At 42.7% G+C, this 13,969-nt stretch overlaps 1 protein-coding gene across 2 annotated transcripts in view; it reads left to right on the top strand.

Moving 5' to 3' along the window:
- Positions 1–13,969, top strand: part of KIF13B (kinesin family member 13B) — a 205,879-nt gene that overhangs the window by 150,286 nt on the left and 41,624 nt on the right. For both annotated transcript variants that reach the window (XM_084622092.1, XM_084622091.1), the window contains exons 29-32: positions 1,057–1,112; positions 3,230–3,354; positions 9,968–10,144; positions 12,357–12,449. In XM_084622092.1, the coding sequence (XP_084478218.1) occupies positions 1,057–1,112; positions 3,230–3,354; positions 9,968–10,144; positions 12,357–12,449 (451 nt within the window). The remainder of the gene's footprint in view (positions 1–1,056; positions 1,113–3,229; positions 3,355–9,967; positions 10,145–12,356; positions 12,450–13,969) is intronic.

Here is a 13,969-nt window from a genome sequence, read left to right as displayed (position 1 = left end):
ACCCAAAGGTAAGCTTTTGGAGGAAAAGCTGATCAGCATTTGAGTTGTTTGGAGAGGGAGCATGGCTGTGAAGAAGGGGACACGATATATTGTGCAGAGTGTGAGAGAACCTCTAACCACACTTGCTGACTAGATCCTGTTTGTTTGGCTTTTAAGTTGAACTTTGTTAAAACCAATGCTTTTGAACCACAGGAAAGTCCTCACTTCTTACTGAGGACTTCTTGTATGCCATCTTTTGAGTTAAAAAGCTGTGAATATTTGAAAACTCCATATTGAGCATGCACAGCAGAAAACAGTGTAGTTGTAAGATACATACTTCAGAAGAAATGTATTGTGAATGCATGTGCATCTAGGAAATGTGCAAAGGGTGATTCAAACAACTTACTAACTTTTTCTAATTTTTTTTTCTTACAAAGTCTTTCTAAAATGTGTTATAAATATAGGAAATTAAAGGGATAATATAGAATAAAGCATTAAGGTTGCACCGTTAAATCACAACATATCAGGAAATTTGAAAGTTAAAGTGTAAACAGCAGTGTTAATTTGGACATGTTGCACATATGTACTACTTCCTATTCCTATTTTTCTTTTTGGGTGTTTAACAACCAGCATAATAGTTGTGCAATGTGGGAGAGTTAACCTTGCTTTTGGAACCTTAATATTTGCATTTCTTGACTTTTTGTGACTAACAGTCCAACCTTCAGTTGCATTACTAATGCAGAGGTTTTTGCATTAATATGTGTACATGTCAGTGTAAATAAAGAAACTTTAAATTTGCTAATAGGAGTTTAGAGGCAAGAAAACATTTCTGAAAGCAGAGGTCAAATGTAAGAATTTTGTGGGAACTAGTGTAAAAGAAGTACCAATTTAGTTTGAGTCCCTCTATACCTGCAGGAGTAAATTAAAATAAAGTCATTTGCCAAGGTTATCACTGGCTTGACCTACAATCGCAGCTGTTCAGAATGTATTATATTGTTGGCTTGTATCATAAGGTACATGTGCTGGATAAATCTGCTTCAGTTTAAATGCCACCGTTGTCAATATCTTATATTTTAGGACTCCAGTGCCTGGTATGGAAACCCATATTCCAGTTGTTTTCCTTGACTTAAATGGTAAGAGAGGACAGAGAGCATTTGAAACAAACTTTGTCTAGCCAATAACATTATAGGAACTAAGAAGCAAACTAATAAAAAGAACGAATTCTTTGAGTGGCAGGTTTATTAATGTGAAAAGACTATTCGAACTACATTTATTTCATCCAACTATATTGTTTAATGCTCCAGAATACACAGCAATTACATACAGAATGAACAATACATTTTTATACTCCCTATGTTTGGTAGACCTTAAATAAGTGAAAAGACAGGAAGAAGGGAGATATAAAATAACAAAGGGAATAAAACTTAGAAGCTAACAATAAAAGCCAGTTGTAAATGCGGAATAATCATTCAAAAAGAATGGTTCTAGTGGAGTCCCACAGATCGTTGTTCTTGGCCAGTGCTCTTTAATATCTTTATCAAAGATCTGGAAAAAAAATGCTGAAAAAGTTTGCATATGACACAAATGAGTGGAATGGTAAGTGAGAATGTGTGTGTTATGCAGAGTGATCTTTGTCTCTTGGTATACTGGGCTCACTTGCCTTTTAATACATCCAGATACAAGGTCATACATATAGGGACAAGGAATGCAGGCCACACCTACGGAATGGGGGACTGTATCCTGGAAAGGAGAGACTCTGAACAGGACTTAAAGGTCCTAGTGGATAACCAGTGGAACGTGAGCTACTAGTGTGATGATGTGGCTAAGAGGAGTTAACATTGTCCTTGGATGTATAAGCATCACTAAGAGTACAGAGGTGGTGTTATCTCTATATACAGCATTGCTGTGACCATTAGTGTGACACTGTGTCCAGTTGGGGTGTCCACACGTTACAAAAATTTGGTGTTATCCTTTTTAAGGGTTCAGAAGAGAGTTACAAGAATGATTCTGGGAAAACTTCCTTATAGCGAGAGACTTCAGAAGCTCAGACTCTTAGCTTGCCAGGGCAAATGTTAGGAAGTTACTTGATCATGGTCTGTAGGTACATGGCAAGATTTCTGATTGTAGAGAGCCCTTTTAATTTAGCTGCAAAGGTAGAAAAAGATCCAGTGTCTAGAAGCTGAAGCTTGATAAACTCAAGACTATAAATATGGCACAGGATTTTCTTTTGTTTACAGTGAGAGGAATTAACCATTGTAACCACTTACCAAGGACTTAGTGGATTCTCTATCATGTGAAGTTTTAAAATCAACATTGGATGTCTTTCTAAAAGATGTATGGTCTAGGTCAACCAGAAGTTATGGGGCTTGATACAGGAATTATTGGATGAAATTATCTGGCCTTTGGTATGCAGAAGGTCAGACTGGATGATCATAATTGTCCTTTCTAGCCTGAAACTAGATGAAAATAAAATTGTGCTGGGATTTCGAAGGGAGTGGGGCACATAACTCTTAGGTTTCTTTGAAAATTCCAGCCTAGATGAATAGTAAACTCAAGGAATTTCCAAGGTGAGAAGTTTCTGATAAGGGATGTAAAGAGGGAGGGAGATAAACTGTTTCATATATAAAATATCACTGAATTAATATAAGCGTGCTTTGATATTGGCACTGGTAAGTACTAGAATGACTACCTAAACTGAGGCCTTGCTCACATGACCACAGGTCGGTGACTGACCACACATAGCTCAACCAGAATTGTGTTTGAGAGCAGTTTTCCAACCTACGTTGGCTGTTAGCACAAGGAACACATTGTTTTTTAAATTGTTCCAGATGAAACTGCTTTAGTTTCCTTGCCCTAGATAGCCCATACTGAAGTTCTAAGCAAGGGTGTGACACAATCTGTAACCACATTAGCTGTTAAATTGTAACTGATTTTCTGTGACCAAGTCTGTAATGATTTCAAACATTGCTACAAGTCCCAGGGTACGAAGGACCTCATATAGCACGCTTCATACCAAAGGCTTCCAAAGCACAAGCACACTCCCTGTACAATGCAACACAACAGTTTCAGGCAAGGTAAAAAGGATACCCTATTGAAGTGAAACTATGGTGGAATTTTACATAGGCAGAAAGTAATTGTCCAAACTGGCATTTGGCCAGTACACAAGAATTAATGTCACTACTCTTGTGCTGTTTTGAATGGAGTACAGTTCTTGTTTCTTTTAACATTTTTGAGTCTTCTGTGCTCCTAGCGGATGACTTTAGCTCTCAAGATAACCTTGATGACCCAGAACCTGGTGGATGGGATGCTACTCTCACTGGGGAAGAGGAAGAGGAATTCTTTGAATTGCAGATTGTAAAATACTATGAGAGTGAGGTAAGCAAAAGAACAGCCCAGAATGCTTAAGATCAGGAGTCTTCTCATCTTATTAACCTCTTCTTAACAGGGCTTGTCTACACAGGGAGTTATTCCAGAATAACTATTCCACTTCCAAAGTGGATTAAGATAATTCACAACAAGGCACTCTTTTATTCTAAATAAAAGCATTCACACATGGAGTTAATCTTTTTTTAATTCATACCTTATCTATTTCTGGATTACCTTTCATGTGTAGGCAAACTCTTACCTAGACATCACAGGAGTGCATCTAGACTGACACATTAAGTATACAGCTCTTGTACTTTCTAAGGCTGATTGTTTTTAGAATTGTTCTCTAGGAATGGAATTTTATTATATTCCCCCCAAAAAACTACATTAAAGTGGAGTTGCAGTTGTTTAGGTGCCTTAACGGTGCATTTCCATTTCTTAGCATGTTTTGATTTATTTTCAGTATAACCTTAACTCTGAATTTCCTGGTTTTGTAATGCTTGGTTTTGGGATAATCCAACATTCCTGTAAATTTCTTTTTTTAACCTTTAAGTTACTGGTACTTACTCCAAACTTTAACTCCAACTTAACACAGTTGTTTTTGTCTGGGAATTTCCTCAGACTTCTAAAATTATTAAAATTTTTCTGCATGCACTCTAAACAAGAAACCCAAAGAGAGTGCTACCATGTGATATTTCTAATTATTTGAAGATATGTAGTATCAACTTTCCATAATTTTATTTTTATTTTATGAGCAGGGAAATTCCTTTTCCCCTCTCAAGCCTAATAGGATTTCTGTATTTTACCAAATATTTTTAACACTGTTCAGGCAAAATATTTCTCAGCTGTCAAGCAAAAAAAAAAAGAAAAGGGGGGGGGGGGGTCTTTAAGTGAAGTATACTGAAATTTGTCTTCCAAAGACTCACATTGTAATCAGCTCTGCTCTTTCTGGAGTGTCTTCATAAGAGCAAAATGGAATGATCCTGTCCTCTTAAAAGTTATAGTCAAAAATCTAGGAGATTGGTAGCTCTTTTTCAAAGGGAAATGTCCTTGTGTTTAAAAAAGTCTCAGTTCTTCTTTGGGTGCTGATCCCTATGTGTGTTCAACACTTGGGTGCGCATGTCCCTGAGTCCATAAATTCTAACAAGCAATGTCGGTTGGCCTGCACATGAGCATTAATTCTCCTTTTGCTCCAGACCAAGGGCATAAGAGGAAGTATTGACCAACACCTCTCCAGTTCCTTCTTACCCATCGCATGCCCTGACTCAGAATTCCTGTGTCCACAGATTTCTCCAACTTTTCTATTTCGTAGCCTGTAAATAATTTTATAGTAGTTTAGTTAGTTAGTATAGCTTGTTCTTTCCCCATACCAGAGATGCTCTACCCAAGATCCGAGGCTATGCCCAGAGCTTCAGGGTTCAAGAACTGTCTCTTGCCCTCACTCCTTCTCCACAAATCACAAATATCACAAATACTGTCTCTATTGCTTGGATAAGATGCACATTCCAGCAAAGTGCAGCATCTGTTGCTCATTTCCACCGCAACCACGTGAAGCTCATGACCTTCACTTAAGGAAACACCTTATGAAGAAGACGATGAGACCTCACTCTGATCCAGGCCACGGAGACACCCCCACACGCTGTACATTGGCTCCATCAGATGAGTAGTGCCCCCAACGTAATCTTAGAAGCAGAGTCTGCAAATGCTAAGCCCAAGGGCTCTTCTTCCACAGCTTCCCATAAGAGTAGGGGGCACTCTCACAGTTGCAAGGACAGATCCCTGTCGAGGTGTGTCCATAAGATATCCCTCCCAAAGGCCGTCCAGGCTGGGTGAGCCTTCATTCGTGGATCCTATAGATCCAGGATTTTGGAGGACACAGTGTGCAAGAAAAAGGATCTGTTGCTGGCTCTGGCTTTGAAACACGAGGACTGACGTCTGCTGGTTCTGCCCAGAAGTGCTGGACCTGACTCTTCATTGGTACCAGCCCTCCCTTCAGAGGACAACCCAACTACAATTTCCCGGGACACGTCCGAACCATCGGTCCCGATCACTGGAACACCCAAAATGCCAGGACAACCAGACACCTACACGACACCAGAGGATATATTCCTCCCTTACCCTCAGCCTCCTCTCTCCAGCCCAGTCCTCCAAAGGGAAATTGCCACACTGGAGGACAAAACTGCTTTAGCACCACAAGAATCATCCCTTCTCTAACCCATAGGCAGGAGCATCCACCCTCATATACTTTCCACCTCACCAATGAGGAGAGAGCAGTTATCAGACTCAGGTGAGTAAGGCACCCCAGCCAGTCCATCTCCTCCTAGAGTTCTGAGCCCTGATAGAGAGTCGAGGAGATCTGGATGTTATCCGGTGCTATGAGGTCTCTCCCATCTGATTGATCCCTCCTTTTGGCTTTATTGGGGCCCATGGAAACTCTGTGGCAGACACCCCAGATCCGTCCAAGAGTCATACAACACCTCTCCTCAGCACCCACCAGATCTGTCACAGTTCAAGGAGGAGGAGGATATTGATTCGGATCTGCCAGCACCAATGGGAATCTCATCTGAGCTCCAGCTGAAGCTGTCACTCCATCCTCACCATCTCCACTGGACGACCATAGGCATACCAGGAGCTACTGCAGAGGATAACCAATGGCCTCCAGATACCACTGGAGGAGATCCATGACTTCCAGTACTATCTCCTGGATATTCGGTAGGCTGCAGGTCCAAGCAAGATGGCACTCTCAGTTAATGAGGCTATCATGGAGCCAGCCAGAGTGGTCTGGCATACCTCTACCTCATGAGTCCCCATGCCTAAAAGGACTGAGAGATGTGATTTTGTCCTTGCCAAAAAAGCTGTATGTCTTTTCTCCCACCCAGCACCCAAATCCCTGGTGGTACATTAAGCCACAAAGAGAGTTACAAGATCCCAAGACCACTCCGGCTCACAAGGGCTCGAAGAGGTTGGACATTCTGGAGGAAAAAAGGTTCATACCATGAACTGTCAGGCCTTGTTAGCAAAATATGATTTTAACAATTACTCTAGCCTGGCTGACTTTAAGGACAAGCTTCCCCCTGAGGACAGAGGCCAATTTCAGTCCTGGATAGAGGAGGGCAAGTTGTTGGCAAAGGCATTTCTTCTGGCTCCAGTGGATACTGCATTCAGAGTCTTGGCCACTGACACAGTTGTAAAGCATGAGTCTTTGCTACACTCTTCAACAAAGCGGTCCAGAACACCATACAGGACCTGCCTTTTGACAGGCCAAATTTGTTTAATGGAAAGCAGATGAGTCCCTACACTTGCTGAAAGACTCACGGTCAACTCTACGCCTCATGGGAATTTACACCCCAGCCCTGAGGAGACAACACCAGAGGCAGATGTATAGGCCAAGGCCAACCTCTCCACAGACATTATACCACCCACATCCACCCATAAACATCAGGCTTCAGAGGCATCAATTTTCAGCTACCATATATCTGCCTATTCTCAGCCACCCACTAAGGGCTACCTTTGACACCTCCGGTGATATCCTTCACTGCTCTTGATGCCACTTACCTCTACCCGCGTTATCTTTGGGGGCCACCTCTCACTTTTCACCCACAATTGGGACTCTATCACGACTGAGAATTGGGTCCTAGAATTCGTCCATTAAGGATATTCCACAGAGGTTTTCTCTCTCTCCCTCCCCACAAATCCCCTTCAGGGACCACTCTCATGAGGTGATTCTTAAACAGGAGGTGGACTCCCCCCTCCAACAAGGGGCAATAGAATGAGTGCCATTTCAGTATCAAGGAAGTTCCTTTGATTTCTAGTGGATCAGGAACGTTTCCAGTTCATAGTCCTTCCCTTAAGACTAGCAACAGCAAAGGAGTATTCATGAAGGTCTTCTCTGTGGTTGCAGCCCAAATGAGATGTCAGGGTACACAGTTTTCCCATATCTTGATAACTAGCTCTTAGTAGGTGGCCCCAGTAGAGGCAGTATTGACCGACACCCGGCGACTTTGTTCCTGCTCCATCGTCTAGCAGGATGGATGTCTGCAAAGAAAGAAAAGACCATTTTAACACCCACACAACAATAAAGTTTGTCAGAGCAGTCCTCCCCACAGAAAGATTTCAGTTTATGAGCAATCTGATAGCACAGATTACTTGCAGACCAAGGACTATGGTCAAAGTATGCCTTTCTCTTCTAGACACGTGGTCTTGTGCACTTATGTGACACCATTCACCAGACTTCATCTACAATGCCTACAGGCCTGGCTTTGGTCAGTCTACTCACCAGATGAGGATCACATCAACACCAGAGTGGCCATTCCCACCAGGGTCATCACCTGTCTTACCTGGTGGTTGAATCCAGAACCAGTGAAAGTAGAAATCCCCTTCAGTGCTCCTGCCCCAATGTCACTTTTCTAACGGATTCATCCCTTATGGGTTGGAATGCTCACATGAACAACCACACCATAAAAGGTACCTGGCCCCCACAAGAGGCCAGACTGCACATCAATCTACTGGAACTGAGGGCAGTCTGCTAAAACTGCTTATACATTTACTTCTATATCAGAGTAACATCAGACAACAGCAACATGGTCTGTTACATAAACAAATAGGGCAAAGCAAGATCTCTTCCTAGAAGCAGTCAGGCTTTGGTTTGGTGCATCAGAAACTACACCACCATCCAAGCCACATACCTTCCAAGTGCTCATAACTCGTTAGCAAACAGTTCTCTGCAGACCCTGTGTGGGGAACACCTCAGTTGGGATGCAAAGGGATCCCAAAGAACAGGAAATTTCCCCCGTACTGCTCCAGAGGAGCTATGAGTCACAGCTCCCAGGGCAATGATCTCCTGTTGTCATGGACAGAAGAACTTACGTATGCCTTTCCTCCTATTCCCCTGCTACCACAGGTCTTGAGAAAGATCCATCACAACAGTGCTTGTAGCACCTAACTGGCACAGACAGTTTTGGTTCTCAGAACTCCTGAGAATTTCAGTCCCACCTCCTATCAGGATCCACACCTTTTCAGATCTTCTTACTCAGGAAGAAGGCAGAATCGGATACCGCAATCCAGAGCCACTCCGCCTGGTGTTTGGATGGGCATCAAAACTAGAATGTTTTTGCTCAGCACCCATCCAAGATATCAAAGTAAGAATGCTACCTAGCTAAATGGAGATTATTCTCTACCTTGGCTCAGCATAATCAGCCTTCTCCCAGCTTTCTAGATGTCCCAGTTGTTTTAGATTCTCCTATTTTTAAAAAAAATACCCTCAGGTCTTTCCATTAGTTCACTGCAGGTTCATCTTGCAGTGATCAGTGTCTTCCTTCCTCCAGTAGCTGGACATTCTATTTTCACTCACCCAATGACAGTGAGATTCATGAAAGGGCTAGTCAGGATTTTTCTGCTAGTGGTCAAACCTACACCTCAGTGGGGCCACAATCTTGTCCTGTCTATGCTCACCAAACCTCCATTAGAACCCTTGGCAACATGCCCTATGTCCTACTTGTCCCTGAAAGTGGGATTTTTAGTTGCTGTTTCCTCACTCAAAAGATTGCGCAAGATGGGAATCCTTATGGCAGACCCACCCTATACTGTTTCTCACAAGGAAAAAGGTCTCCTTTCACCCCCATCCTAAATTCCTCCCCAGTTATTTCTGAATTCCATGTCAACCAGACTATCCATGTATCTGTTTTTTTCCTGAAACTCTATGCCTCTGCTGAAGAGAGCCGCTTTCATTCCCTCAAAGTCAGACATGCCTTGACATTCTACCTGAAAAGGACCAGACCTATCAGAAGATCACCAAGGCTATTTCTCATCATAGCAGAAAGGTTGCAAGGACAAGCTCTATCCTCTCAGAGAATGTAAGTGGATTTCTGGGGGAATCAAGTTCTACCAATTAACACACATCCCTCCACCTGATGGGGTAAGGGCACAATCCATGAGAGCACAAGTTGCTGCTACAGCATCCCTGCAGGAAGTACCGATACTGGACATATGTAGAATGGCTACCTGGAGTTCCATTCACACACATACAAAACATTTTGTACGCTAGTTCAAGCAGATGCAACAGTGGGAACTGCAGTAATTTAAGCATCTTTGCTGCTAGCATCCTCGCACCCTCCTCAGTCTGAATGCTGCTAGTCAGTCACCCAGGTGTGGAGCAAGCATAGGGACCAGCACTCAAAGAAGTGGAGGTCATTTACCTGTAACTGGATGTTCTTTGAGATGTGTGGTCCATATCTATATTCCCCTCCATCCTACCACCCCTCAGTCCCCTTTTCTTCGGATCCTGCTGGATTCACAGTAAGAAGAACTGGACAGGTGTCAGCCCACACTGCCTCTTATGCCCTGGGTCAACGGACACTGCTTGTTAGAATTTATGGACTCAAGTGCATGATGTGCATGCTCATCTACATGTGGAATACAGCTAGGGATCACAGATCCCAAAGAATTTCCACTTACAGGTAAGTAACCTCCATTTTTAAACTCAAATATCTTTGTTGGGAGACTATATTGATGTAAAATGACCTCTTATTAAAACAGACATCTGGTTTTTTCCACTTCTAGGTGAACTAGAAATTTTTTGAGTTAAAATTTATGTATTAGAGGAGATGCTTTCTTTCCTTTGCAGGTGAAAGTAGAAGCCTCCTGGGATTCCACAGTCCATAACTGCATTCAGCTCAGTAAAGGATCAGCAACAGATGAAAGAGTTTTCCTTATTGTGAGAGTGACTGTCCAGCTCAGCCATCCTGCAGAAATGCAGCTAGTGCTACGCAAACGTGTCTGTGTTAATGTCTACGGGAGACAGGTACATCTTTTAAAACCCTCCAGTGAGTTTTGACTCCCTGTCAAAGTGATGAGAGACCTGAGGCAAAGAGCTTTTGACTTGCTCTACACCAGAGTTCAGTAATTCCTGGTCCCCAGTCCTGTGCTCAGACTCCTAGTCTGTGCTTCACTTCACTGCAGCATTTTAACACTGGTGTACCCCTTGTTTTGGTGGATTTGATAGGTTGCCAACATCGGGTTGAGATGGAGGTGCGTATTTTTAAATATTTTATGGGAGCTGTGTGTTTGTAATTCTGAGACATGACAAGTGTCCCTTGAAGAAAAATGAAATTAACAGTGGCCTTCTAAAAAGAGTCTTTAAACTAACTCTTAGCCAGAAGCATTACAGAACAAAAAGAAAAGTGTCCAGTTCTTCTCTTGATGTAGTTTTTCTTTGGCTGGATACATTTGTTTGACATGTTGAAGTGATCTGGGTCCATTTTGTAGAAGCTTTGAAGATACCAAAATAATTTATACATTAATCTTCAGTTCCACTTCCTCACAAGTCCTGCTGGGGACTAGACTTGGAGAATCAAGAAGGTGGGATACTGTGTTTCACCCATCCTCAGCAGCTTCAGCTCTTTACTTTGGTACACTGTCATAAAGAAGCATCAGAAATAGCAACAACCAGCTGCTGTTTTGATTCCTTGTGTTTACTTAACACCGATTTGCTCTGTCCTGTGTGGGAATAACGAGGTGCTTCAAGTTGCTAGTAGTCTGTGTGATAATTTCAGTGTCTTGGAAGATTATTTGATTTTTTTTTTCTCATGGCTTTTGTATGATGCTGCTAAATACTGGAGAGAACTTTTGTTTCAACATCATTAGTATTAATATGGTGAATAGTCTCTCTAATCCCAATCATTTAACATTGGGTAGAGTTTAGTAGGTGTTTCCTCATGGGCCAGGAGCTTGTGTTTTGTAGATTAGTGAAATTCGTCTCATTTGCCTATGGATCCTAAGTGAAACCTGCATTATGTTTTCCCCATCAGTAACATTGACTGCATCTGTTTCTAGAAACTGACCTCTCTTCCAGTCTGAGACATTTAGGGGTATGCTAGCAGCAGTTGTGGCTCACGTTGCTGTCTGTGGCTTCTCAGAACGAAAGTCCCTCTTGACCTTTTATTTTCTCCATTTGGCCTGTTGTGCCATGATGGAAGGTGCGGGGGGAGGAATAAATGGGAGGCAGGAGCTCAATGAATGGTCCCATTGAGGGAATGATCCCTGAAAATCTTCATTCCTTGATGAAGATGGTGGGAGGAGGGAGAATTCTGCTCAATGCTGCCCCGAAATTTGGCTTTCTATGCCAGCGTCCATATCCGATAAGGTGGGGGTGCTGAGCTGCTCCTCTGTTGGCATTACTGGAGGCAGAGTCTGAAGCGAGGCCAGAAGGGGTATGGCCAAGCTCCAGGCAGAGCCCTGTGGACACAACTGAGCTGCTGATAGTATTTGGAGGAAGAGAGGCACAGCACTAAATATTTGACAAGGTGCGAAGCCTTTCCCAGAAAGGAAACAGTTAGGCAAATTTTCCATTATCTAAAACTGGGGGGAACCCATTTCACAGAAATCATTTGCAGGCTCCATTTATCATAAAGATTGTATTGAGTTGCCATCAATGCCGATTTCCTCTGCAAGCTGAGTCTATTTGACAACACAAAAATTCAGCCTTCTCACTAGGTTTTTTTAATCCCCAGCGATAACTTTTCCAGGCTGTTCAGACTCAGCAGCATCTTTCAATGACTCATCTCTGCATTAATTCAAGAATCCAGTTCTTAACCCTGCGCGGTGCCAAGTCAGCATAAACAATGACAATGCCCTCTTAAATCATTCTTCATAACGATCTCTTTGGTCAAGAATTTAATGTCTTTACTTGTCAATATTCAAGAAAAGTCACCCTGGGGTCTCCCCAAAAAAGAAAAAATAATCATCTCAAACCAGTCAATCCTTTGTTTTCTAGTTAAGAGGTCACTTTGCTGTGTAGAAAGATAATCCCCTTTTTACATCTGTAATGAAGACAGAAGTAACTGATTTTGTCTTTATTTGGACTAAAGTCCTTTGAATGCTGCCTGCTTGTTTTGTCTGTTCTGTTGTTTGCCATATACAAACATTTGCTTTTGTTGAAAATGTTATTTTAAAACACCTTTTTTTTTTTTTTAACTGAAACAACCATTTTTTCCCCTTTCCTTCTTCCTCTATAGGGTTTTGCACAGAGCTTCCTAAGAAGAATGTCTCACCGAAGTTCCATTCCTGGCTGTGGAGTCACCTTTGAGATAGTCTCTAATATTCCAGAGGTGAATAACTAGGAATTGAAAATGCCTGAAACTGTCAAAGGGACACCAGCTTCTTGAAATCTCACATCTGGTTGAATATTCATTGCCTATTGTTGCTACAAGTAATAACTAAGATTCCTAGAACAGACAGAGATTAGACAAACTGTTTTTTTTGCACGTTGTGCATTTTGCAGCAATCTGCATTGTCTACCGTGTTTAGTCAGTTTTCCCTCGTCATTTGAGTGGGTCTTTCATACAGCAATGGGGAAGAGAAATATTTTAAGAAATCTTGTCCTGGGACTCGGGAGCAGGTTTAGTACCGGACTACTTTTAATTTTTTTTTTAAATAGAATCTAAATTTCAAGTGGAGGCTGTCCCTTAATAAATAATGCCTTGCTTTAACCCTTCGAGCACTGAGCCTCATCATACTTTCCTTCATTGCCTCCACTCTTGCCTTTGTTTGATCAAAACAGATGCCCAGTAACAGCCTCCAAGAAAGCACTGCGAGAGACAGACACACCTCCCACCCAAAGCATGTCTGAAGCTGTAGTCTCTGTTTTGTCAACTTTCTTAGTTTTATTTCCCTTCATATGGTAGCTTAGTATGTTGTAGGGAGCAGGCAAAGACCCAAATGTGGCTGGCTTTAGTGCTATAAAATATCTGAAGACAGACAATTTACTCCTGGGGGAATTCTGCGCATAATATATAAAAATTCTGCATATTTTACTTGTCAAAATAACATAATATAATCATGCCAGTTTCAATTATTTTGGTAATTTATTTCAAAATACCTGTCAGCAAGTATGTCTGTAACAGTACAGAAAACAAAAAAGATTAAGGAAATGTTTTTGACAAATAGATTCCTTACTAGGCATATTAGTACAGAACTTTTAGTAATAATTCATTTAAACTACAGTATAGAACCGTATTTCCCGCACCCCTCAGAAGCAGAGCAAAGGCTTGGGAGAGTCACGGGTAATGGAGGAGCTAAGGGAGAGGGAAGTAATTACTGGGAGGGAGCCTGGGGGTGAACCTGGAGGGTTGTGAGTTGTGGCTGGGAGAAGTATGCAACAGGTTTTTTGAGGGGGAGGGATTGTTAGGGAGTTGGGGAGCTTTTCCCATGCAGACCCTGGCTGACCTCAACCTCTCCCATTTAATCAGGCACATCTGTCCCAGTCCCCATTTGGCCCTGCACCCCAACTTTCTCCTATCCCCATGTGGCCCTGCACCCTCGCTCAGCCAGGCATGGCTGCCCCATCCCCATGTGGCAGTGCACTCCCCATCCTCTTGTCCCCATGTGGCCCTGCACCCCCCACTCCCACTCAGTGTTGTCACCCAACTAGCTCCTGTGTCCCCGCCCCAGTTTGCCATTCCCCTCCCCCCCAGCTAGCCCTTCTGGACTCCAGTCTGTGTGACCCGTCCCCTCCCCCAGCAGCTCTGGGTGCCCTGCTCTGTTCCTCCCCCATTCCATGCCTCCTCACCTGGCCTCTGCCCCCTCCCTCTCCATGGCTGGCTGCTCCAGCATGTGAGCCAGCTGCCCT

The sequence above is a fragment of the Lepidochelys olivacea genome (assembly GCF_965140295.1).
Source record: "Lepidochelys olivacea isolate rLepOli2 genome assembly, chromosome: 3".
In the NCBI taxonomy this organism is placed as follows: domain Eukaryota; kingdom Metazoa; phylum Chordata; order Testudines; family Cheloniidae; genus Lepidochelys; species Lepidochelys olivacea.
Note: the sequence above shows the minus strand (reverse complement) of the source record. Positions and strands in the feature narration are given on the sequence as shown.